Here is a 27,021-nt window from a genome sequence, read left to right as displayed (position 1 = left end):
TTATTAGAGAACAACTATTACCGCTTTCCTCCTGCAGAAATCAATCTTTCCTAACATATCTAATTATATACCAGAAAAAAATGACTTTGATGTTTGTCTTCCAGCTTAGCGGCTGCACATGAATCTACTGATACTTCAATTACTGTCCGCGGCCCCATGGCTCCGCAGTCAGTGCCCAGGCCATGGCCTGACAGGTCTTCTAGTCTTGGCTCTGCCATGGCAGTGATATGGAGGTTTAAATTAATTATTGTTTTCTTTATCAATAAGACTCAGGAGTCAAAGGCTAGAGGGAAAACCTGCTAGCTCAGAGATGTTGAATAGCAACTAGTTGACTTTGCTTTTTGGTCAGACATAATGCAAGAGATGTCTCTTCCCTCACCCCAGAAACAAAAGGAAGCTTAGACTCTAGTCTCCACCCCCTCCTTCCTGTGCATCTTCTCTCTCCAAATCGCTGGCTTCTATATAGTTAATTCTGGTCAGCTAGCTGCTGGATCCATCCCCTGATTCAAGATAAACTTTATTGATAGTCTAGAGTGTCACAGTGTGATCAAAATATCCTGAAACACGAGTGTCCTCATTCATATAGTTGTTAGCACCCCTGATTGTGACCCTGGAGACCAGGGTTCAACTCTTTGGTAGGGATACAAGCTGGCATTTTGCTGTTGGTGGCAAGTTGTTAGGACATGCTGAAAAGGTTGAGACCAAATAAGCATGAGTTTGAAGCCAGCCTGGGCTACATCATTTCTTTGTCCCTGGTGTGAGTGCACAGGTGAAGTCAGGCAAGTAGAGCCAATAGGCAGGCAGGCAGGAACTGGGCATCCAGACACTCATCCCCCTTCTCTCTCTCCCTCTGTCTCCTTTTGTGTATGTGGTATTTACATATGCACACATGTATCTGAAGATCCAGACTAGAAAGAAAAGTCGGAAGCATTTGGCATTGAGGAGAATGTGGCATCCTCAGGCTTTGTGGCAACAGCACACAGTTCATGACTGTGGCCTTCACTTCATCTTCAAAACCAACAGAGCAACAGCAGACATAAGCATCCTCCTAATTGCCAGCGCCATATATAGTGAGTTAGCCTTCAGAACAGGGACCAGATGAGGCTTGTAATGAGTTTAACTTGCAAATGAAGTGAAATCATTATGGGATTTAATGATTCCTCTGACAACAGGGTCACAGCTTTCATTCCCCTGAACCTACCAGGGAAATGTGTTGCCAGGTATCTGTGCCAGTGATTTACACACACACACACACTATGCACAACAGCCATGTGCAGTGGGCATTATTTACTCCATTTCATGAGTAAAAGCTGAGAGAAACTAGGCAACTTATCTAATAGAAATAACTCATCAATCGTCAAGCCAGGGTGCTAACTCGGATGCTTGAGTCGAAACCTTGGCTTCTTCCTATCTGGGGTTCCTTTAGAGTCAGAAATATGTGCTCTGGGCCTCTGCCAGCATTGTTGTTAGATGAAACTCCAAACCATGAAAGCCCAATCAGAGCTGTAACAAACAGTTCATGTTCAATCTCATGTACTAAAATAGAGACAGAAGGCAATGCTCTCCGTCCTTCATGGCAGCTACTTCAACACCAGCACTCTTCTTTAATCTTGTTTTATTGGCTGACTGGGGAGCTAAACAATTTCAGCCTAGGGTAATTTGGGCTTAATCCTCTTGCTCATCATCTCTGGCTCCTGCCTCATCCTGGCCTTCCTTGACATTCTTCTTTCTCACACTTTCCGGGCAGCCGCCACCATCAGTGAAGGACACCGTGTTCACCATGAACGTGTCACTTTGATACAATGCTAGTAGGTGAACACTCAGGCACGGTGGATGTACTTGGCAGCCCCATTTAAAGACCTGCCCAGGGTCTGCAGCCCCATCTCCAAGCAATCTTCATTTCTTAGGCCCAGGATTTAATTCAGCTTCATCTGGCCTCCATCCATCACCCCAGTGGGACCAAGTCCCAGAGTCCATGGGTCCTTTACATTTTTTATCAGCGGCTCCCTGGCAGCCGTGAGAATCTTTACAAGAGTAAAGTTGACCCTCCAGACTTCATAGTGGTCACAAAACTCATATCCACTAACCCGCTTCAGTTCCTGATCTGGGTGTGATGTCCTCAAGGGTCTTCATGGGGCCACATAGGTTTGCCACAAACCCAGTTCCTGGCTAACAACATCTTTCATACAAAGTATTATGGAAACACTGGAAAACTCCCAATGTAGACTTAAACGTTAGCTTCTATTGCTTTTGAAAGAACTTGTATGAAATAATTAGTAGGTTTTATCTAGTTAGAGATTAGTACTGCAATGCTTTCTTTTTTCTGAAATTTTTTAGTGTTTTGTTGAAAGCAAAGCATTTCTTTTTTTTATTGATTTTAGTGAGCTATACACTTTTCTCTGCTCCCCTCCCTTCCACTCCCCCCTCCTTCAACCCTCTCCCGTGGCCCCCATGCTCCCAATTTACACAGGAGACATTGTCTTTTCCTACTTCCCAGGTAGATTAGATACATGCGTGTCCCTTTTAGGATCCTCTTTGTTGTCTAGGTTCTCTAGGGTTGTGAATTGTAGGCTGGAGAAACTCACAGTGATCCCACTGAAATCAGGAACAAGACAAGGTTGTCCACTTTCTCCATATCTGTTCAATATAGTTCTTGAGGTCCTAGATAGAGCAATAAGACAACCAAAGGAGATCAAGGGGATACAAATTGAAAAAGAAGTCAAACTCTCACTGTTTACATAAGCGACCCCAAAAATTCTACCAAGGAACGTCTACAACTCATAAACACTTTCAGTAATGTAGCAGAATACAAAATTAACTAAAAAAAATATCAGTAGCCCTTCTGTACACAGATGATAAATGGGCTGAGAAAGAAATCAGAGAAATATCACCCTTCACAATAGCCACAAATAGCATAAAATATCTCAGAGTAACTCTAACCAAACAAGTGGAACACCTGTATGACAAGAACTTCAAATCTTTGAAGAAAGAAATTGAAGAAGACACTATAAAATGGAAAGATTTCTTATGCTGTTTGGGTAAGTAGAATTAACATGGTAAAAATGGCAATCTTACCAAATGCAATCTACAGATTCAATGCACCGTCCATCAAAATCCCAGTAAAATTCTTCACAGACCATGAAAAAAAAATAATACTCAACTTCATAAGAAAAAGCTGAAAACCCAGGAGAGCCAAAACAATCCTATACAGTAAAGTGACTTCTGGAGGCATCACAGTCCCTGACTTTAAACTCTACTACAGAGATACAGTACTGAAAACAGCCTGGTATTGGCATAAAAACAGACAAGAGGACCAATGGAACTGAATTGAAGACCCAGTAAAAATGGTAATCTTACCAAAAGCAATCTACAGATTCGATGCACTGCCCATCAAAATCCCAGCAAAATTCTTCACAGACCTTGAAAGAATGATACTCAACTTCATATGGAAAAGCAAACTGGGCACAAACATTGGTGCCGACAGGAGCTTTGGGGCATCCTTTGATCTCTGTTGCTTTATTCGCAGCCTTTTTACAGGCACAATATAACCCACCAGGAGAATAAATAAAATACCTATGTCCAGCATAAAGAATAAGAAAATGGATACAACTGCAATCATGTAGGCTTAAAACCCAAGGCAGTGGCACCTGCCCTGCAGCCTTCTGCCGTCTCTCCATAGAGCTATCTCCCCACACCCTGTCTGGCAATGCTGTGCTGAATCTCATCGGGTTATTTTTCTTACCCTTTTTCCTATGGCTTTGATCCTATGCATGTTTTTCTATCTAATGTAAAATCTCGCTTTGCCTGCTTTTCAGCTCCATCTAAATATAATCACTCCTGATAGATCCATCTAGTTTTCTGCCCAAAATCGTGTTTCTTCACATTAATTCATGTTAAAATCTGTAGCAATGATTTTCACTACCGAAAAATGTTTGTTTTTTACAAAATATATATTATACTTTGTACAGTCTACCTTTGGAGATTTTTGAATTATTGCTACATGTTTTGGTGTGCTGAAGAATGTTGGCATCAACATTTTGCAAATGTATTATGGCTTACCTGGCTAAAGCCTACCTAAATTTGTCTTCAGAACCTAGAAATTAATTATTAAATATATCAAAGGAGATTCTGAAGATATTATTAGGTTAATGATTTTGAAATGGCAGTGTATTATTCTGATCTTCCCACTTCCCTTATATTGGACACACTCCAATAACACAGGACAATTCTCCAATTCAAGATCCTTTGTCCATTCTGGTACTTGGCTGGCATGACCTTGTGCCTGTCTTGTGTAAGCAACTGTAGCTGGTTAGCTGTTGAGGGATGGGTGAGACTTTCCTGACTCAGCACTTCTCCTAGTTCTGCCTGCTCCATTCCTTCTGTCCCTCTTCTGTGATGCTTTCCAAACCTTGGGTGTAGGGGTTATTATGGATGGGCACCCCATGCCAGTCTCTGCACTTTGGCCAGTACTCTGTATTAGCCCCTGTCCATTACAAAAGGAAGAGCCTTTGACACAGGGCGAGAACTGCAATAACTGTAGATATTAGGATAAGTATTAGGAAGACAGTTAGGCACTGTATCATTTAGAAGAATGGTATCAGTAGGTTCTCCTCTAGGGTTTACAGCCTCTTCAGCCATGGGTTCTTAGCTCGCTTTCAGTACCAGGCAGAAGTTTGACCTTGTTGAACAGCCTTAAGTTCAACCACTCAGTGGCTGGCTACGCTGAGAGATTAGTGTCGTTACTGCGCCAGAGGGCATATCTCATGGAGTTGATTGCGATTATAGTTCTCAGGATTAAAATATTTAAAAAGTTTTGCTAATATGGTTTCTAGAACAGTGGTATTCCTTTGTGTGTTAATTATCCATTGGTTTTTGCTCTTTCAGGATTCTGGGAATTGAATTCAGCGTCTTGTGCATGCGAGGCTGGCAATCAAGTGACTAACATCAACAGATTCCTTTGTAATTTTACTTTGCATTTTCCAAATCATTGAAGTCGGCAGTCATCCATTTCCCTCAGTGGTGCTGACCCCATTAGCATAATTTACCCATGGTGCAAATAGGAACATTTAAAATCCTGGACTTAGCCGACTATTTCACAAAACATCTTTTGAACATACAACTTTCCCAGCATATGAAGACTTTTTCATAAACACATGGTAGGTTAATGTTTAAGCCAGCTTTGGAAAAGTAGGGGATCATTTTCTAATTTTGTTTTTAATCCTTTTTTCCCTTAAAATAATTTCAAGACAGAGTCTCACTACTAAATCTGAGTGGCCTGGGATTCACTCTGTAGACCAGGCTGGCTTCAACTCACAGAGGTCTACCTGCCTCTGCCTCCTGAGTGCTGGAGTTAAAGGTGTATACTACCATGTCCAGCCTTTCCCCCTGTTTTTTTTTGACCTTTTAAAAAATATGATGGAGGGGATGGGGGGATGGCTCAGTGGGTAAAGTACCTTTAGACAGGATTGAGGACCTAGTTCGGTTACCATAACCCATATAAAAGCTGGGCACAGCAGCACACATCTGTAACTACAGCACTGGAGGGAGAGCACTGTGAGTAGATCCTAGGGTGACCTGTCCAACCAAAGCAGCAAACTCCGGTTCAGTAGATGTCTTAGTTTCTATTCTATTGATGTGTAGACACCACGACTACAGCTACTCTGTAAAAGGAAGAATTTAGTTGGGGATTTGGGGATTTGCTTACAGTTTCAGAGGCTCAGTCCATTATCATCATGGCCTGGAGAATGACAGTGTGCTCTGAAGCAATAGCTGAGATTTTTACATTCTGATCTGTAGAGGGATATATCTATATCTATCATCTATATCTATCTATCTATCTATCTATCTATCTATCTATCTATCTATCTATAGAGAGAGACTGGGCCTAGTGTGAGCTTTTGAAGTCTCAATGCCCACCCTGAGTAGCACACTTCCTCTGAAAGGCCACACTCATTCCAAATAGGCCACAGCTCCTAACCCTCCTAATCCTTCTCAACAGGGCCAATGCTTGGTGATTAAGCATTGGAATATATGAGTCTATGAGGGCATTCTTCTTCAAGCCACCAGAGTAAGAAACAAAGTTTGAACATGTGAGGCAGAGAAGTGATTGAGGAAAGACATCCTAAAGTCAACTTTTAGCCTCCATGTATGTCCATACAGAAAAGTACACCTGTCTCTCTCTCTCTCTCTCTCTCTCTCTCTCTCTCTCTCTCTCTCTCACACACACACACACACACACACACACACGTCAGTCAGTAGATTTGATATTTCAAAGACACTATAAACAAAAACTTCAACTGCAAGATTGTATTTATTATTATTATTATTATTACTGTTTTTTCTAGACATTGTTACCCTGTAGCCCTGGCTGTCTTGGAATTTGCTCTGTAGACCAGACTGACTTCAAACTCAGAGATTCACCTGCTTTTGCCTCCCATGTGCTGGGATTAAAGATGTACACCACCACCGCCCCAGTGTAAGACTGTAATTTAAAGGGGTTTGTGTGTCATCATGATGTTCAGAAGAGTTCTTATGTAAGCTCCTACACGGGAGAGCAGTGTTCCCAAAGACAGCTTGTTTATAGAATTCTCTGTAGGACAGTCTTGGCTATCTCTTGTGACGCTAAATTACACTAAAACAGCTTCATTTCATTTTCACTTACAATACCCAGCTTCAGAGCTCGTTCATTTAGGCTGCCCCACGTGGCACTCTGTCTCCTTAAATCCCTGCAGCAAAGTTATGCAGCTATTGTCTTCTAGTTCACAGACAGAGTCTATGGTTTATCAACTATATTAAATCCTTTAATAACCCCAATTTCATCCAAGTCTTGGAATATTATTTTGATATTTGGGTGATAACACTAGTGTTACTTCGAACTTCTTATCATATATCACCCACCCAGGTAGAAAACATGAGCATGGGGCACTGTGTTTGCAAGTCTACCGTATTCTCATATCCTGCTGGGAAACCCTGTTCTCCAGGAACGGTCAGTCTCTACATCAGGGCAGTTGTGATTGCTTGCGCAAGATCTCCAAGATTACACTCACTAACGACATTGCCCTGTGGAAGGGAGGGAGGGCTTCTGAGGCACATGAGGCACTACCTAAGCCACGCAGGAGGAGGCTCACTCACTAGTCAGCGTGAACAGAGAAGTAGGTACGTGAGACTCACCCACCTCTGAGGCTAGCTAGATAATCAACTAATGGTTGGAGAGGCAGTGGAGACATTGTATTTGATGGCATAGTTGCCTTTAGGGCAGCCCACACTTTTGTAGGTGACTCCCCATCCCTGCTCCAGTAAGTAACAGCACCTGAACTCATTGGCTCACTGAGCTAGACCTAGGAGGATGCCTCCCTTTGGTCTGTTGCAGGTGCTGCAGCTGACGTCAATAAATAGATGTTTGTTTACCTTTCCCAAGGGAAAGTCGTGCAATGCCTTCTTTGAACATAGTATTCCTTTAAGATTAGCTTTTGATCAAACTTTAAAATTATGTGACTTTTCAATTATGTGACTTAGTACGCCATTGTATCCCTATGAGTCTGTGAGAGTTTGCCCTATCACTGCTGCAGGAGGATGCCTCTTGAGGAAGTGTGGTAGTTCGAGTGTAATTGGCCCCCATAATCTCTAGAAAGTGTGCCTTTGGTGAGGTAGGTGTAGCCTTGTTGGAGGAAGTGTGTCACCGTGGGGCTGGGTTTTGAGTTCTCTTTTGCTCAAGCTGCCCTTGGTGTGATGCTAAAACCACTTCCTATTGCTTGCAAGCTGGAGGACACTCAGCTGCTTCTCCAGCACCATGTCTGCCTGCATGCCACCATGTCCAGCCTTGATGATAATGGACTGAACCTCTGAAATGTAAGCAAACCCCAATTAATTGTTTTTTTTCATAAGAGCTGCCATGGTCATGGTGTCTCTTCACAGCAACAGAAACCCAACTAAGACAATAGAATGAACAAGACCAAAAAAAGCATAATATTTTTTTCTTATTTGAACAATTTTTTCAGCATTTATCTGTAACCAGTTGACAATATTTCCAATAACATTTATTGAGAAACTTTTCTTGCTTTAAGAGAAACTACTTAGTGTCACAGCAATCCCTTCTTATTTGAAGCACAGCAGGTCCTCTTTGGAGGAGACTAGGGACATTTTCTTCTACTCTTGTAGGACTCTTCTTGTCAACTGGATAGTTTTGGAATTTGGGCTTCGTAGTCTCAAGAAAGAGACTTTTAGACTTCTAAATTATCTGTTTATCTTGGAGATCCTGGAGTGTTGCAACTTTTCCTTCAAGGAGACCCAAGACTGAGAAGGAGCGGATTCAGGGATGTGAGGACATATACTGATCCCAATGACCCTCCTAGAGGCTGTAACGTGATAACAGCCGCTTCTTACATCTTTTTCACAGTGCTCAGTACCTCGTTGTTTCTAACCCAGGCTGTCAGGACTTGCTTGTGCTATTTGCATCCAGACTTACGTCAACCAGTCCAAATTATAGTATTTTTTTTTTAGAACAAATATAAGCTACTGCTAATTTTCAGTTTCCAGTTTTGGTCCTTTTGGAAAATCAAGATGCATTGTATATAAGAGGTTGCGATGTTTAACACCAAAGTCAGAGTCAGTCTGAGTTGAAAGATTCCTTTGACTATTAGGACATTGCCTAACTATGCTATCTTTCTCTTTGTTTTCTGCTCCAGTTCAGACAATAGTATCAAGTTCCTCTAGTCTTCCATGCAGCATTTCAATTGGGCCTAATTTTTATGATGAAGAGCTTTATTTCCAGTGTGATAACAACTTAAAAAAAAAACGAACAGAGCCACTTAGTTTCAGGCTAGCTTAGACCCATTTATATGTTTCTAAACGACAGCGTGCAATGATGTGTATTTCTCATGGTTATGTTATTTGTTAGGACTGGCCCAGCCCCATCTTGGCAGCCGCCATCTGGTATACCTTACAATCCAGTAACATGAAGTCCTCTCTCTTTGGATGGCAGTTTTGAAGCTGTAGCCCAGTCCTGGATGGTTATCCCCACACCCTCTGGAAGCTGTGTTAACTCAACTGCTTCCTAAGTCACTTTTCTTTGTGTAACTTTCCTCATGTTATAATAAATAATCACTTACAACACATGAAATAATAACCTATGGCTTTATGTGGTAGTTACAAATTCACCATACTATAATCAATTTTCCTTTGAATATTCAGGTATTATTCAATTTTTCTTATTATAAATTTTTAGAAACGAAACTAGTGAATTGATGAGGATAAAACTTTGCCGTCTTTGTTACTAATTACTCAATTCTTCTCTATATGTATTTTATATTATCACCAGCAAGGTATAAATGTAGATAGCTTACTAAAACTGAAAGTAAATAATGCCATCTGGGCCAGAGATGACTCAGTAGGTGCAGGTGCTTGCTATAGAACTGATGACGTAACTTTGATCCCCGGAACCTTAGAGGTGGATGGAGAGAATGGACTTCTGCAAGCTCTCCTGTGACTTCCTCAAATGTGCTGTGGCATCCATGTGTCTACACACACACACACACACACACACACACGCATACATCTTTCTAGTCTGTTAGCTTTTCCATTTTAAAATATTTTTTTACTATTTTAATTACTGTTGCTTTGAAATCCATTTTAATATTCAATGATCTCTGTTTTTATCATGTTCAACAAGAAACGTGACCGGAAACCTTTAAAAATACATTTTGTTTTAAGTTGTAGTGAAACATGTTTCAGAGACTTGAAAAGTGTACTTTAAATAAATGGCTATTGGTTAAACATTAATAGCAACAATACAACTTAGAAATGCGGTTAAACATATGATGTCGAGAATTACAGTAATTTGGCATGAATGTGGGAAAGATTGGAAGCATGCTGACAGAGCAGTTTACAAATCAATTCCATTTGGGGGCCACTTTTCAGGATGTCTTATGGGCAATGGTAAAAAATGATTTTCAAACTATGGTGCCGGAGTGGCCCTTTTTGGATTTTAATGAGTGGATAACACCAACTCTGCTGGCCGAGCCCTGACTTTTGAGCATCGCTGTCTTGATCTTGGTGCCCCTGTGTTTCTTGGTTCCTGACCGTTTGTCTAGCATCTGACCCACAGCTCTGTGACAATCACACCCTTGTCATATCAACAGGCTTCCTGGCCTTTCTAGCTCCAACTCACACCCTGCTTCATTGACATTCTTGAAGTTCCCACTGTAAAGGGAAGAGAGGTGGCATCTCTTTCCTTAGCTGACTCTTTCTGCAGCTCCCCTTCAAGTCCTGGCCTCTCCACTAAAGCTGAAAGAGCACAGGCTGGCATTTAACGCGATAGCACATTCGCCACGGATCTGTATAGATGCTCAGCAAAGCAACTTAAGAATTTATCGTTTTCCTCTTTCCGACCTCACCTGCGCTTTGTGTTCATCTGAACGGTGGTTCCTCCACTTTCACACAGTTTCTGCCCTAAGGATGCATTTATGGCGAGACAGATAAATAATAAATGAGAACTGGACAGGATCAAGAGGAAGTGCCCGCTAAGAGCAGGACAGAGAACTAGCATCAGTGCCGACCAGCTGACTTCAGCAGAACCGAAGGGAGTGACGTCCCTCAATGGCACATGACAACTGTGATTGTTCCAAAGCCTCATATTAAAAGTTTTTATGGAGTCTGCTAACCGCTAATTCAATTTGGAAGGCTTAAATAGAAGAAAGCTCACTTTGTGTTTCTCGGCTGGGGCTGACCTTAACACACACACACACACAGATGGCCTCACATTAACCGGGCTCCTCAGTCAGACTGAAGCTTCCAAAGCCATGAAGGGCTGTTGATGATAATTTCACACCCAGACCACTACACATTATTTATGAAAGGATTCAATGACAAGACTTTTGCTTACTGCGATGACACTTTGCAAACACACAGCAAGAGCGACAGTGCTAATTTTGTTCTTTGCCCAGCCGGAACCTAATTAGGAGGCACAAAGTACCAGCTATCACGTTACCGTGTGTGATGTCTTTGTTTTTATGGGGTATAATCTGAAGCCTTTCACCAATTCACGACAATTAGTTGTTCTTTCTACAGAGAAAGACAGGACATTCCAGATAATTAAAAACCGACCAAAAACTATAGAGTTTTGTCTCTCAAGTGTCTTCTGGACAAGAGAGTCCAGCGATAAGTTACCATGGCAACAAGATTGTCCCTGTTAGGGTTACTATTGCTGTGATGAAACAGCATGACCAGAAGCAACTTGGGGAGGGAAAAGATTTTGGTTTACACTTCCACATCACTGTGCCTTACTGAGGGAAGTCAGGACAGGAACTCAGACAGGGCATGAACGTGGAGACAGGTGAGGCCCCGGAGGAGTGCTGTTTATTGGCTTGCTCAGCCTGCTTTCTTTCATAGCCCAGAACTACCAGCAGAGGGATGGCACCACCCACAATGGGCGGGGACCTTTCCATCCATCACCAATTAAGAAAATGCCTTATAGTCTGACTCTAGCTCAGTCTTCTGGAGGCATTTTCTTAACTGTGGTTCCCTCTTCTCAGATGACTCTAGCTTGTGCCAGGTTGACATACGACCCGCCAGCACAGAGATGCTTTTGTGCACTGAAACCGAATGACTTCTTACTAATTGATGAACCAGTAGAAGCAATTTCCTTTTGGTTTCTGGAGAGTCTGGAGATCAATTGGCTGTAGTTTCAATGTATTATTTATTTTATGCTTTGTGTCTCTGTTAATCTGTGTATTCCACAATGCCATAAAGTGTTTGACAATAGTGTAGCGGAAAGATGGGACTAGCACGGTGTTCACACCTGGTGAGGTATTCCCACGTGTTATGAAGGTACACAAGGCACGTCCATGAAGCCTTCAAGGGAGAGTTGACACATATACAACTAGTGAATTTGTCCTGAAAACTCTGAAGTATTATTGATAGTCTGTTTCTGTCAGAGCTAGAGACCATGGGTTTAAGTAACACTCTGTTTCAGTGGATTTTAACACTGACACACAGCCAGAACTCAGATACCTGGAGTTACCCCACCCACCACCAACTGGGATTCAACTGCTCTGGGTGGAGCTGCGGCATCAGCTTCACAAAGAGTCCCAGGTAATTGCAGTGTTCACATGGGTTGCCAGGGCTGTTCTCTCGCTATGCACACATGAAAGTGCCCACAGAGTGGACACGCCCTATATACACGCATGTGCTGTAACTAAGGGGCTCAATCATTTAGAATCAAATTCAGTTGAAATCACCACAGAATTAATACAGTGTTTCGTAATTGCCTGCTTCCTCGTCTGCTGGTTCTGAAAGCAAAGCTTCCGTTATGTGGATGTCAGACTTGACAGTTTGAGCACCTTGGATTTGAAAGGCCATGCGTAGCACAAGTGGAGTTGAGAGTGTGGTTTAAAAAAATCATCCTTACGGAAGACATGGTGGTGAAGATGCATTCTTGTTTGGATGATGAGCATAGAAAATCTTTCTGTAAAATACTGAGGCCAGAGGACCCAACACTTGCCTACAGTCCAAAATGAGATCGTACACAACTCACTTTTGCCATGAATCTGAAGCCAACCTCCAGCCAAGCCCCGGGGTGCTTTTTGTTAGATACTGGGAGCAAGGCAGGGATCTTTGACTTAAAGACTTTGTATTTTTCTCTCCTTGATGATAAACTACCTGACCAAGCAACTTAAGCAAGGAGAGAGCCATGCTGGATCAGAGCCACAGAGAGTCCATCTGTGTCTTAGGCTCAGGGGATTCTGGGCCGGGGCTGAGGTTGATCATCTCCATGACTTAGAGCATGTGCTTCAGAGAAGGGCTTTGTCACCCCAAGGCTTCAGGAAGTGGAGGAAAAGGAGCGAACCATGAATCGAGTCTTAACCTTCAAAGCCACATCCCTGATGGTCCACTGCCTCTCAATCACCAGTACTGTTTGAAGCAGCGGCTTTCATCTATGAAGCAGCGGCTTTCATCTACGGTTCATGACCTCTTTTGGTGGTCGAATGACCCTTTTGCAGGGTCGCTGAAGACCATCAGAAAACACTGATACTTGCATTATGATTGATAACAGTAGCAAAATCAGTTATGAAGTAGTAACAAAAATGATGTTACGGTTGGGGTCAGCATACATGAGGAACTGTATTAAAGGATTGCAGCATCGGGAAGGTTGAGAATCACTGGCCAAAAAATTTCTCCAAAAGGCACAACCAGCTGGAGACCAATCATTTAACACATGAGCCTGTGGGGGGAGAGGAACACGTCATCTTCAAACTGTGAGGCTTTTTATGTACTCTCAGAAGTATGTTCAGGGGGGCTGGTGGGCATGCGCAGACACAAGGACTAATCAGTGGCAGCTCTTTCTCAAGGACTCGAAAGCTCAGAGGGCAGAGGTTGTTTTTCTAGAGCCCAAGTGTCTCTTGAGGATAGGAGCCCAATCTTCAGAATGTGCCTTGGCACCAGGCTGAACTAAGAATCTCATGGAAGATCTTAAGTCACAAATCTACGGACTTACCCTTTTCTAGGTGGGAAACACAGTTCAATTATTTTGCTGAAAAGGAAAAAAAAAAACGGACTTTGTCTTTTTGACGTTGTCTTTTTAAATGTTAAAAATCTTAGCTGGGTATCACATAGACAGAGTCGGTCTGCCCAAAGAGCGCCTTGAACTCTCTGCTTATGAAGAACAGTTATACTCAAAACATTTGATATGAAAAAAATATTATGACATGAAAATTCTTGAGGCAAGGAGAGGCTACACCAATTATGAGAAACTCATTCCAGATTTTAACGACCTTGTGAGAGGAGCCTTACCTGAAGTTCTTAGCTGCTCCTGGGGCGGATTAGTTCTTGTTCCCTGGTCCTCAGGGAGACGAATATAAATGGAGTACCATTGCCCTCTGATGCTGCTCCGGACGCCTGGAGGCATTTGCTAGGCTTCTGTTCAGGTTTCCATTTTTAGGAGCAAATAAGATCAAGGTCATGGGCTCTGTGCTGATCCTGCCTCCTCCATACTTGGCTGTCTGTGGAATTTCACTGACTTCTAGAGAGCTTCGGATGAAAAGTGATTGAGCAACATTCTCGTTCTTACTGAGGCAGGCTTTACTTTCTTTTCCAAGTTTCTTTAACCGAAACAATGCACACACACACAGACACAGACACACACACACTCATTTTAGGGACATCTCCATAGGTTGAGCACCACTGCTTTAGACAATACCGGCTATGTAGAGGAAGTGGACCATCAGGGATGTGGCTTTGAAGGTAAGACTAATTCATGGTTCACTCCTTTTCCTCCACTTCCTCAAGCCTTGAGGTGACAAAGCCCTTTTCTGTAGCACATGCTGTAGCCACAGAGATGATCAACCTCAACCCCGGCCCAGAATCCACTGAGCCTAAGACACAGATGGACTCTCTGTGGCTCGGATTCAGCATGGCTCTCTCCTCCTTTAAGTTGCTTGGTCAGGTAGTTTATCATCAAGGAGAGAAAAATACAAAGTCTTCAAGTTGAAGATCATCCCTGCCTTGCTCCCAGTATCTGAGAGAAAGCACTCTGGGGCTTCCTTTGGAGATGAGTTTGGCCTAGGCCTACTGGTTGGTAGAAAAGAAACTTTTCTTCAGAGATGCAGGCCTCATAATGGTGCAAAGGTCAAGGCAGAAGATCCAGACCTGTTCCAGATAGAACTTGTGAGTCCAGCCCACTACAGTCCACTCTGCTGATATACATCACCAGAATACATGTTGTTCTTCTTTTCCCCTTCAATTTTTAGGATTTCCACATCAATGCATTCTTCGGTCTTGTTCCTTATTATTATTTATTATTTTGATAATTCTTGCATGCAGACTGCATACGAGATTTTAAGATGGAAAGTTTAGCGTTGACTGGATGAGGTGGAAGGCAGCCTTTGGCCACTTTGAAAATGTCCTGGTGTGTAGTCAGAGCAGAGAAGCCCTGGGCCTGGGGCCAGAAGTGCACCCCACTTTGCTTAGGAAATAGCTGCTTTTGTTCACTTCACACATAGACCGCACCTCTGTCTCAGCCTCTCCGTCCCAGGAAATGACGTTTCTACTTACCCGCTTCTCAGATGAAAACTCGAGGCTCAATTTTTCCCCATTGTGCTTCCTTCCCCAGCCAACCCCTCAAGTACTGTGCTCTACCTTCTCTCGTCCTCACCCCTCTGCTGACTTTCCTGTAACTCCCTTGGCCTTTCCTAAGCCAGAGCATCTCTAGGCTTTATGTCATGACTTCCTACCAGGTAGCTGCTACCTGGTATCCGATTCTGTATCAGATCCAAAAGGTTCCTGATTTCTAAGAACGGTCTTAATTTTTAAAAGTAAATTTAAACACCTAAAGAACAGTTCATCCATCTTTGTGGGATCTTCACATCATACTGTATTTGCTTTGTAGACCTTTTACATAAGTGAGTTAAGTACATTTTTATTACACAGCACATAGTTAAATATGTCTTCATACAATACAATTTCATTTTCGATGTTCTAATATATGTTATGTAGTGGAAACATAATAATGTTTAAGATTTCCATGCCTTCAATTTAGGGAAGTAAAACAATTGAAGATTAAACCTGCTTAGAATTTATAATACTTGGGGAGCTGGGTAGATGAGTCAGTGGTTAAGAGCTCTGGCTGCTCTTCCAGAGGACACAGGTTCAACTCCCTGCACCCACATGGCAGCTAACAGCTGTCTGTAACTCCTTTTCCAGGGGATCCAATGCCCTCATATACCTGCAGGCACAATGTACATAAAAAGAATTTATAATACTAAAAAATTAGATTTGTTATTTATTTTACATGTGTTAGTGTTTGGGTTTTTTATTTTTTATTTTATTTTTTATTTTTTATTTTATTTTCGAGACAGGGTTTCTCTGTAGCTTTTTGGTTCCTGTCCTGGAACTAGCTTTTCTAGACCAGGCTGGCCTCGAACTCACAGAGAGCCGCCTGCCTCTGCCTCCCAAGTGCTAGGATTAAAAACGTGAGCCACCACCGCCCGGCATGTGTTAGTGTTTTGTCTGAGTTTGTGTGTGTGCGTGGGGAGGGGTTTGCTGGGAACTGAACCCAGGTCCTCTGCAAAAGCAACAAGTACTCTAAATGACTGAGCCCTCTCTCCAGCCCCAAACATTTGTAATAATGTGATAGACCTTCATGCAGGACTCTTCCCCCTAAAGAAAACTTCTCTATATTCACTCTTTATAGGGATCCTCTTGGGATCTAGAAGTCAGTGCCATGAGCAGGAGCTGCTCTCATTCAAAGCCTTTTTAGCATACGCAGTCAGCCATCATGGCGATAGCCGGACGTAGGGACGCACGCTCCAAACATTAAACACTGTCTAAGCCTCTGCAAAGTTTTACTTATGAATTAACAGTCTTTCCCTTTACCCTTCATTACCAGGACAAACAGAGGAGCCATTTGGTCATATATTGTAGTAATAAAATCAAATCCCCTTAAGAGAAAGGTAAACAAAAGGGAAACCCGTGTCCATTATGTCTAGCTGCACTGTGGCTCTCAGGAGAAGCTGGGAGACGATCCCATTAACTAAAAGTTCTCAGACACAGCTGCTGCCGGGTTTCGCCTCAAAGGTTAAATTTCTATATTAGGCGAAAAGGTCCGTCTCTCTTGTGGATCTGACCTGGGGTTTCCTCCTTCTCTCTGTTGAATCGCACACAGGACAGAAGCAAAGGGGGCTCAATCAGAGCCTCCACCGCAGGCCAGCAGCGCCGCAATGCCAGTGTCCTAGTGGTTGATACAGTTCCTGCTATCCATTTGACTCGAGCACCTATGTTCTTGGTGCTACACATCCTTCCCAAGGCATCACATCAGAAAACGATGATGATATCTCGCTCAGTCATGCTAAATTTAATTACTCGCCTAAGATGGAATCTGCCAGATCTCTTCATTACAGAGCATATATTAGCATTATCATTAAGTACGTTAGGGTGGCCTTTGAAGACCATGTGGATGCCTGTTTAATATCCTTCACCTAAGGGTCTTAGCAGTCGTTGATGACCCTTGCTCACGACAGTAGTTTTACTGGTAGTTGGCAAAGGATATTATATAACTTATTTATCCTACATCTTTCAGCTGGCATTCTGTTTCTCTCCTCCCTCATTCCTTTTTGGAACTGTTTTTGAAATATTAGAATGGGTGCATAGATTTTTTTCCATAATAATTCTAATTAAAAATAAATTAATTCTTTCTTAAATATTTCAATATTTTTTATGCATTTGCCACATCACTTTCTTGCATAATATTTTACATTCAGGTATCATTATGAAATAACATATTTTGTTGAGTAGAACACAATGGAGTTCCCTAGAACACTGGCCCGTTTTCCTTTTGTTAGTCTGGCTGCTCACCATGATGGTGATGATCTATCATCTATTTTCCTTTGGTGCTCTAAATACAAAATCAAATCCATTTATTGAGAAAAAAAGCTGGGGGCAGGAGGAGGGCCTTTCCCAGTGACACATGGACTCACATTTCCCCTTCGTCCCTCACCTCCTGGCCCTTGCAATGAACGCCTTCTCTGGCTTCTTTTTAGGACCGAAGATTCAATGACGAGATCGACAAGCTCACTGGGTACAAGACAAAATCGCTCCTGTGCATGCCAATCCGGAGCAGCGATGGAGAGATCATCGGTGTGGCCCAAGCAATAAATAAGATTCCTGAGGGTGCTCCATTTACGGACGATGACGAAAAAGTAAGACTTCACGCCTTGCATGACTTGGACTTTCCATTCTGCTCACAGATTGCCGCTCTCCCTGAAAGGACGGGAATTACATGAATAGTCTTCGATTAGCGTATTCACAGATCTGAGAGCTTTTCCTGAGCTGTACGAGATGTAATGGGAGGCTTTTTTAGCATTTCAGAGAATGTGGCATAATTGAAAATAATCGCTCCACTTTTTTAAAAAAAGCCTGCTTCTCATTACAAGTTCCAGTGGTATTCTCGCTATTGCTTGGTCTTTATTTGCCTTGTAAGTCAGCCTTTAAATTATCAACAGCACCATGACCATACGTGACCCAAGGGAGGGCAGAGAGTGTGGGAAGATCACTGCGCTTCAAAAACTCAGCATATTCTCTTACCGTTTCTATAACTGTGACGGAGAAGCTCTTTTCTTACTTCTTACATAAAAACCTCAATAAAACGAGGGTCATTTAATTGTTATTGTAAATCACTAGTAAAGGGAGCATCAGTTTTGGTTCTGAAGAACAAGTGGCTTTGGCAGAAGTCCATACTTTTTGCTCTAGAACTTTAAGTTCCTCTGCTAATGATTTACTGCAGGCCTTGCCGAGAAGGGCTCTTCAGGGAGCAGAGGCTCTGGCTTTGGGACGTTTACCTTCCTCCTGAATAGAAACTGGTGGCAGTGAAAGCAAACCTCACTTGTCATGTTGGATGACTGCTATACTGCTAGTTAATTGAAAACTTTATGATTTTACCTTCGGGATGAGGTTATCTTATTTGCCAGTGCCAGCTGTTAATAGTCCCAGAAGGCAACTGCAGTGGCACAGAAGGTCAGTGTGAAATGTGATCCTGGGAAAAGGGGAAGGGTTTCGATGAACTGAGTCCTTCGCCGAGGTCCTTTCTAAGTGGGATTGAAAGAACTCAGATCATTGTAAGAATACAGAAGCTCACAGAACCTCGGGTGACTTCCTATCAATCCTGCATGGGAAACACACGGGTTGGGATCACAGGAGGTGGGTGGGTAAATCCCACATGTTTTGTGCCACCCGAGGTGGGAGGCAGCAAGATGTTCTAGAGCGTTCTGGCTGTAGATGAGAGAGGCTCACCAAAGGGCTTTCTCGGAAGAGATGGTATCTCGTCTCTAAGTCAAGAATTGGTTTCAATGGACAGAACTAAGAGAAACAGATAAAGTGTTTAGAAGTCAGTTTTCAACAAATGGTGGTGGCTTCAAAGACCCATGGCTGTCCAACGCCAAGAAAACGTGATGGTGAGGGCTCAGCCCTAAACAAGTTGTACATCACCCCTTCTAAGGCTCAAGGAAGCTTGTGGAAGAGGGGCAGGAAGAAGGTAACAGAAGACAGGGGAGAGAGCTGTGCTTTAGGCAGGACCCGGCCACTGTAATAATGAACCCACAGCAGCTGTAGTTACTGCACAAGACTGGCCCTGTAAACACGGAGAGAGAAGTGCTCATAACGCATACCCCTTACTGCTGAACTATTGGCGAGATGGATTCTTAGAGAGGAAAAGCCGTTGCTTTCCGTTGTGTTATCCACTGGTAAGCCCAGCAGGCTCCAACAGAGAGCTCTAAATCCACAGGGATATAAACTCTCAATCCATGGCGACACAAATAACCCAAGCTAAACTCCGTGAGTCAGAAAGCAAAATAAATAGATAGAAACACGAGAAAGAGATTTGTAGGGGGAAAATAGATGGGTAGGATGGACATTAAAGAGAGTAAGGACTGAGAGTAATCAGTATGCACTTATAAAACTATGTGAAATTGCAAAGGAAAGTAATAATAATTTCTGGGTTGCCCACAGGGGAAAAAAAACAGGGAACAAGGAAAGGCTTGTGAGTAGGATTAGGAGGCTCTGGAGTCAGAATGCCTCCAAGACAGACTCAAGCATTTTCTCCTTAGCTGAAGGAGCTTAGACACCTTGTCAGGTCCTTCTGAGCCTCACAACCTTCCTCACAGGGTTGCTGTGAGGAGTGAAACAGATCGTAGACAGTAAGTGCTCGGGGTGACCCTCATCAGGAGACAGGCCACAGCTGCCTTGCCGTCATTCAGACACACAGTAGTAAATTTATTGTGCAATTAGCATAATGATATTTTTTGTCCCCTTACCTTAAAATTCCATTTTTTAAGATTTCAAGTTATATATGGCACAATTTTAAAACACTTCAATGTATGAAAAACAGCAAAACTTCAAGGTACACAAAAAATTAAATATATCCATTTAGAGATATTCATGTACTTAATGTCACAGCAAATAAGAATGTATTTTGTTTCTTGAGAGTTCCATGCCTGTGACTCAGTGGCTGTATGTGGTTCATGCGATAATTGTTGGGAGAACTTGGAAAGGTCATTGGTTCCTCCTCTGGCGTAGGGATCGTCGCCTGACAGATGGTCATCCAGCCCCATACTAAAGCTTTCTCTTCAGTGGCTTTAATGATCTCATGCTCTTTAAAACTCTTGGATAATTAGCAAGAATTTAATTTGCAGAGAGTTTTGTGTGAGTTCCAATCTCCCATAAGCATGTATTCATCATTTCAGCTACACACTGGCAAATTACTAGTTTGGCAATTCACGCTGAAGGTTCACATAAAGGCAGGCCATGTAGAAGGGCTGACTGGAATTTTCTGGTTCAGTGCATGGGTCCTAAGCAAATGTTCTTGCTTTCCAGGGCTATGCATGAGCTATCTGATTTGGGTGGTAAGATTAGAGTTTTCGTGTCCAATTCACTTATCACTTTGTTCTTCAGAGGGAGTAAAGGGAGACATTATTTTTGCAGACTAACATTATGAGTCGGATAGAAGCAAACCTTGGTGATCTATTAAGACATTTGTCACCAGCATGGCAGCTAGGAAATGGTCCTGCGTGTAGGCTCTTATCTATCCTTTCAGGCTGTGCACACTTCAGCAGCAAAGGTATCATCTCTTGTCACGTCAAATAAAACAGAATGTGTCTGGTACAGTCACTTTCCAATGGCAGATGTGTAACAGTCATAGCCTGAAGTTCTACTTTGGTTGTTGATAATGGGGTTTCTTAGCTTGTGGTTACCTCCTCTCAGCTCATAAATCAGAGCATCAGCTAGCCTGATACGTTCATCCTTTGGACCTGGGATGCTGCCAACACAGCTCAGCTGCTGGAGACTGGCCACGTTCCAGAACTTGTTACTGGTAGTGCTACCCTGCCAGCTGGCATTGAGGGGGGTGCCTGGAGGGCTCTAACGAGTCTCTGTAGAAGCTTGAGTTTGCTATGAGATATAAGCATGAGATTCACAGACAGATAATGGGGAGGAGTTCATAAAACCTTGACCTTACACTTCAAAACTCCATGAGGAGGATATTAAGCAACTATGCATTGTCTAAGGTACAAGAAATGTCAGGTTCATTGTGTTGAGGAGGGGAATGCTGAGTTCGTTATACCAAAAGAAGGACAGGTTGGTGGTCTCAGAAAGACAAACACAATTCATGCAGGCTACTAACACAAAAGTTGGCTAGCATATGGTTGGTTTCTTTTCATTTTGATATCTTTAGACATGGTTGCAAGTTGCAATTCTACCATTACAGCCAACTTCCGAACAACTAGCCACTTTCATAAGGCAACTTACTGAGAACAAAGATAGATAGATGGATTTCTTCTTCATCTTCTGAGTAGTTTCTGCAAAAGATGCGATGTAAAAGGCCTTTTCTGATAGTTTAATAAACCATTGATCTACAGCAGTGGTTCTCAGCTTTCCTAATGCTGTGACCTTTAACACAGTTCCTCATATTGTGGTGACCCCCAACTAAAAAATGATTTTTGTTGCTTCTTCATAACTGTAACTTTGCTACTGCTATGAATTGTAACATATATCCGTATTTTCCAATGATCTTAGATGACCCCCATGGAAGGGTCATTAGACCCCCCCCCCAAAGGGGTTGTGACCCACAGGTTGAGAACTGTTGATCTACAGGGACACACTGTAACACTTCCACCAGGAGTGTTTACTGTTTTCTGCTAATATTTCATTGCTTTTAAGATGCTGAAATATTAAAGGAGCGGTGCATCAACTGATTGCAAGAAATGCCCTCTGCATACTCATCCTTTATTTTCACGTTTTTGCTGCATGCCAGCTAAGCTTTCTGAACATGTTGCTATAAAATTATGATTAAATATTAGTGTTCAGCAAAAGAGCCCAAACGTCCTGGCAGATGGCTTGTGGTTTCAAGTTGTATTTGATCAATAAGATCTTAGTCCAGGGAAAAATTTGGATCAAATCCCATAACTTGTTAGTATTTTATCTCCATTTAAACCATGATTTAGTCAAGCATTTTAATGGTGATTGCCCAGGGTCCAGATAGTCACGGTCAGAGCATCAGTGGCCGATTCATCGCGGCCTATGCCTTCACTGGACGGCATCTGACCAAGAGTTTCAAAATAACCAAGGTTTGCAAGAAAGTTGTTTACAAACACATTCCTGTCAGAATTCAGGATGAACTTTGGTTCTCTTTGCCTGCTGGAGAGATACTGTGTGGCCTCCTGCCTCTGCCTTAGGCAGAGTCCACCTCTGGGTAAGAAAGCAAGCGTGTGCCTGCCAGACTGACACCCAACGAAGACCGCAATACTCTGCCATTTTGTTATGGTGCCTTGGGTCCCCAAGGCCACACCTTGGCATATCCTCCCCGTGGACTACAGGGTACCCTGTTTCTCCACTTGTCTTCACAGCTTAAGTGAAATCCATCATTGGACCTCAGTAGGGTCTAGACAGAAACATTCTGGTTTGTCGTTTGTCATGGTCCTTAATACCTTACATTTTAGCCCCCCACCCCAGGTGTCCCCAAATGATTGTGATTGAATTTTGACTGACAATTTGTTAAGAAATAGAAATGATCAAATAGTCAAAAAAATTTAAAAATCAATATTACGATTCGACAAAATGGATGTGTCTGCATGGTGTGGGCTTAGGATCTAGGTTGACTGACAGCCTCAGGGAGAATATATTGCCTTCCTCCGATGGCTAATGTGGCCATGTCCGTAGACCCTGGAATCTACGTAAAGATGGAAGGGGAGAACCAGATATGTCAAGTTCTGACCTCTGTAAACACACACCTGCTGCGGGAGCACATCTGTTCCTTCAGCCAATAGCCTTTAATATACCAGCCCACTGGGGCGTGGTCTCTTATACTTTAAAAGCAGCAGGAACTGTGCGTTAGCTCTCTTGCTTCTGGCTCCTGTTCTGGCTGCTAGATTCTCTGTTTCCTGTTTGCGACGAGAGGACTGTTGATTGGGACAGTGATCTGTAAGTTTTCCTCCTTAAATAAATAAATCTTTTAATTATCCATAATTCTTAACTGGTGTGGTATTGTTTTGCGGCTTCATACCCACAATCATATACACATAATGACAGTAAGTAAAACCTAGACAGCTGTCATAAATTGTTACTGGCTTCAACTCAACCTGCTTCCTTTTCTCTTTATTCCAGGAGCTCACTTAAAGTGTGTCTCTCTAGGCAACCTTATATACCAAACTTGCTTTATTTTTTATGCTTTATTTTATTTTTATTTTTGTGTATGGGTTGTGTGTGTGTGTGTGTGCGTGTGTGTGTGTGTGTGTCCTTAGAGGCTAGAAAATGGCTTTGGAGCTCCTGGACCTGGAGTTTGGGTAGTTGTGAGCTTCCCAATGTGGGTGCTAGGAACCAAAGTCCAATCCCAATGTTAAGAGTACTAAGTGTTCCTAACCACTGAGCAGTCTCTCCAGCCTCCTAGGCTTGCTTGATGGCTGTGTCCATCCCAAGCATTCTCATAATGTTTTCTTATGAGTAGCAAGTTCTAGCCACAATAATTGTTATGATCACTCAGGTGGAGGGAATGGACAGTCTGGTTGATTGTAACCTAACATGGCTGGGCTGTCCATACTATAGAGCTAAATAGGCAAGGTTATGACAGATCTGGCAGAGTTGGGCCAGCTAATACTACAGGACTATTAAACCCACAGCTCTTAATGGCTATCAGGACGTGAAATAGTTAAACCATGTCTAAGAGCACAAAACATCAGATAACTATCTTACAAACATGGTTCCAGACTTGAGCATGATTTAGACAAGAAAGAATGTTCTACAATGGCAGGTTAGAAATAAATAAGAGCTTTGTTGGCAGGAAGAATTGTTGTTAAGGAACCAGAGCAGGTGCTGCGGATTCTTATTTCCTGGAGATCTCAAATGGAGGCAGACAACTGTCATCGAATGAATAGCTGAGTGCTAATGTCTGGATAAACACGAGGTGGCTTCTTTTGGTCTTAGAATGCTGAAATTCTTGAACTTCTGCTAGTGCTCCTCTTCTTCCATTTCCTCCTCTTTCCCCGCTGGAGACAAAAACTATCTATGTAATAACAGCCTGGCCTGTAATAAATTTTGAAAAACTCAAATTATTTTTTACTGTAAGTAGAACGTAGCGGGCATCAAATACATTTAACTATCTTCAAATTGCATGTTTTTTCAATGTGTTCCTTTTATGATAAGGTCATTTTCTAAGTATGAAAATAATATAACTCTATTGTAGAAAGTTTGAAAAGTATAAAAAAGTAAAATTTATGTCACCCATAAACCTCTTTCAGAAAATTTATTGTTTTTGTTCTTGATGAATTTCCCTGTCTTTATTTATTACTACCTGTAAAAATGTTCTGAATTTGTAGTATGTAATATATAGAATACTTTTTAAAAATCATATATTAAGTAATTCCTTAAATGTTTGATTCAAATGATTCCATCATTTTTCTACTGTGTAATTATATAAGTTGGTTTAATCATTTTGTTTCTTAGCATTGAGGTTGTTTTCAAAAATCATGTTATTATAAAATTACTATTAACCTCTCAATAAATAATCAATCTTGGGCCTTGCCTTAGAATAGCTATTGAAGTGCTGTGTCATAGATCAGAAATGAACCAACTCCTGCAGTTCAATGTGGTTCAAAGTAACTGTGAGGATTACTGGGTCAAGAGGTTTGAAATTAATTTTAAAATAGCTTTATTGAGATATAATGCACATACTACATAACTCATCCACCTACAATTTAATAGCCTTTAGTATAGTCACACAGGTTTGTAACTATTAACACACATTTTCAAGGCATTCCACTCCCCCATACCCTCTGCCCATTAGCATCACTTCCCACTTTCTCTCAGGCTTCCTAGTATTATATCCAATCATTGTCCTTCTCTCTCTGTGGATTTGCATATTTTTGGGCAGATCCTACAAACAGCACCATAGAATATAGAATCCTTGGCAGCTCATTTCTTTTATTTACACAACGTTTCAAGAGCCATCCGAGATGTAGTATATGTTAGTGCTTTATTTCTTTCTATGGCTGATCATATTTCATCATATGGATACAGTAAGTACATTTATTTACTCTTTCATCAGTTAGTGAACATTTAGATTACTTTCTTTTTTATTATTATGAATTACGCTATAATAAACATACAATTTTTTTCTGAAGGTGATTTTATTTCTCTTCCATATATTTCTAGAATTGGAATTGCTGGTTTTTGTGCTAAAATCCTGTTTAGTGGTTTGAGAAACTACTGAGTTGTTCCTGCAAAGGAGCCGCACATTTTCCACGTTCACAGCACTGTGTGCTGATTCTGGTCCTCCCTCGCGCTCACTAACACTCCTGGTCGTCTCCATTGCAGACGGCCTGGTGGGTAGGCAGGAGCATTTCAGAGTGGTTTTATCTTACCTAGATGGCTGACGGTGCGGAACAATTCTCATGTGCTTCATGTGGAAACACTTTTTGTCTTTAAGTTTCATCTATACTATCTTCAGGAAATTGCATTAATTTGTAAAGCTTATAGCTGCATATAACGAGAGCCTGAACTAGGATTCCCGTACCGCACCTAAAGGCAGTACTGGAGACAGAAGGGTGTGGAGACAGGTCAGTCTGCCAGGTCAAACTGATGCACTCTGGGTTCAGTCAGAAGAGACCTGACCCCCACACACATACCTGCTCCTGCACACATCCACGCTAATACTTCCTTACACACACACACACACACACACACACACACACACACACACACTATCAGACTGGAGTTGGGACTCATTAACACATAATGACTTCATGCATATATAACCTTGAGGTAGGTAACTCATTTTATTCTAACTTCTTGTTTCCAATGGCAAAACATTTTCTAATGTATGTTTTCCCCCCTTCCAACTTCTCTCTAGCTTTCCTTTGTTTTTTTTTTTTTAAAAAAAAACCAAAAACCAAAAACCGAAAAACTCTACTTAAAAATCAGAATTTGCATAGTGCTTGATTGTAGCCAGCAGTGGAGTGAGGTGTTTTGTGTTTATCATCCTGCAGCCAATCAGGGATCCCCACCCCATGTTTAGTTAAATTATGGAGTGCACTATTTAAATGAGACCACATTATATTCCTTATTGGAGAATTTAAGATGGAATATGAGCTAAATGTATGACTGACATAGTTGTAATAGTTGTAATTTCTATTTCTAATAATCTATCCATTTAAAATACATACTTGGATTGTTTTCTCCTTTCCTTCTTTTTGGTATTTGAGGTAGAAATGAAGCCATTGCTTTTTTTTTTTTAACATTTCCAATTATTTCTTTTTATGTCTCCCTGATCTGCCTTGGGTAATATCCTGACTAGATATGATTGTAGGCTACTTTATGGGCAGAGTCTGATCTGCTTGTCAATCAACAAAGGAGCATTTTTTTTTCTCTCCTCAAATTGGGCACACTCCATTAAGAAAGGAGGAGAAGTGTCACATGCAAGGACCCTATGCTACCAAAGCAGGCAGCAAGGTCCCCCAGGGGAGGCCCACGCTGGAGTGGGGAAATGTTAAGAGAGGGCAGAAGTAATGAACAGCTTTGAAAAATGAGGATATGTAAGTTAGAGCTGCCCAGAGACGCTTTGAAGGTCTGTCACACACAGTTCTTGAAAGGGGGCGCACATAAAACTGGAAGGTGGTAATGAAGCTCTCCCGCTGGAGAGAGTCTGAAATGAGGCCCCATGAGAAAATGCAGCACCGTCGGTTGGCTGGACCTTGACTTCCTTCATCTGTAGGGCATATGTGGTGTTTTGGAAAGACTTTGTCTAGACGATACAGAAAGTAACTGCAGGAACTCAGTACCTTCTTGTTCTGGATGTCGCCCAGCCGTCGATAGTGCAGCATCCTGCAAGAGCTAACTCCATGGTCGGGGCTTTATTTGGTCTTCAAAGACTCTCTTCCTCTCTTTCCTCTTCCTCTTGCTCTCTTTATCCACCTCCTATTACATCAACATCAGGTTTGCGAACAGTTTTATACTGACTTGGATTTGCCATTATTCTTCAGGGGTCCTGGTAGA

At 42.0% G+C, this 27,021-nt stretch overlaps 1 protein-coding gene across 1 annotated transcript in view; it reads left to right on the top strand.

Annotated features, from left to right (window-relative positions):
* Window positions 1-27,021, top strand: part of Pde11a (phosphodiesterase 11A) — a 278,269-nt gene that overhangs the window by 23,427 nt on the left and 227,821 nt on the right. Inside the window, exon 2 of the mRNA XM_041639781.1 lies at window positions 17,529-17,687. Within this exon, the coding sequence (XP_041495715.1) occupies window positions 17,529-17,687 (159 nt within the window). The remainder of the gene's footprint in view (window positions 1-17,528; window positions 17,688-27,021) is intronic.

The sequence above is a fragment of the Microtus oregoni genome, unplaced genomic scaffold, assembly GCF_018167655.1.
Source record: "Microtus oregoni isolate MIOR12 unplaced genomic scaffold, Mior012 000060F_ref0000265, whole genome shotgun sequence".
Lineage (NCBI taxonomy): Eukaryota > Metazoa > Chordata > Mammalia > Rodentia > Cricetidae > Microtus > Microtus oregoni.
This window is presented reverse-complemented; position numbering and strand designations above follow the sequence as displayed.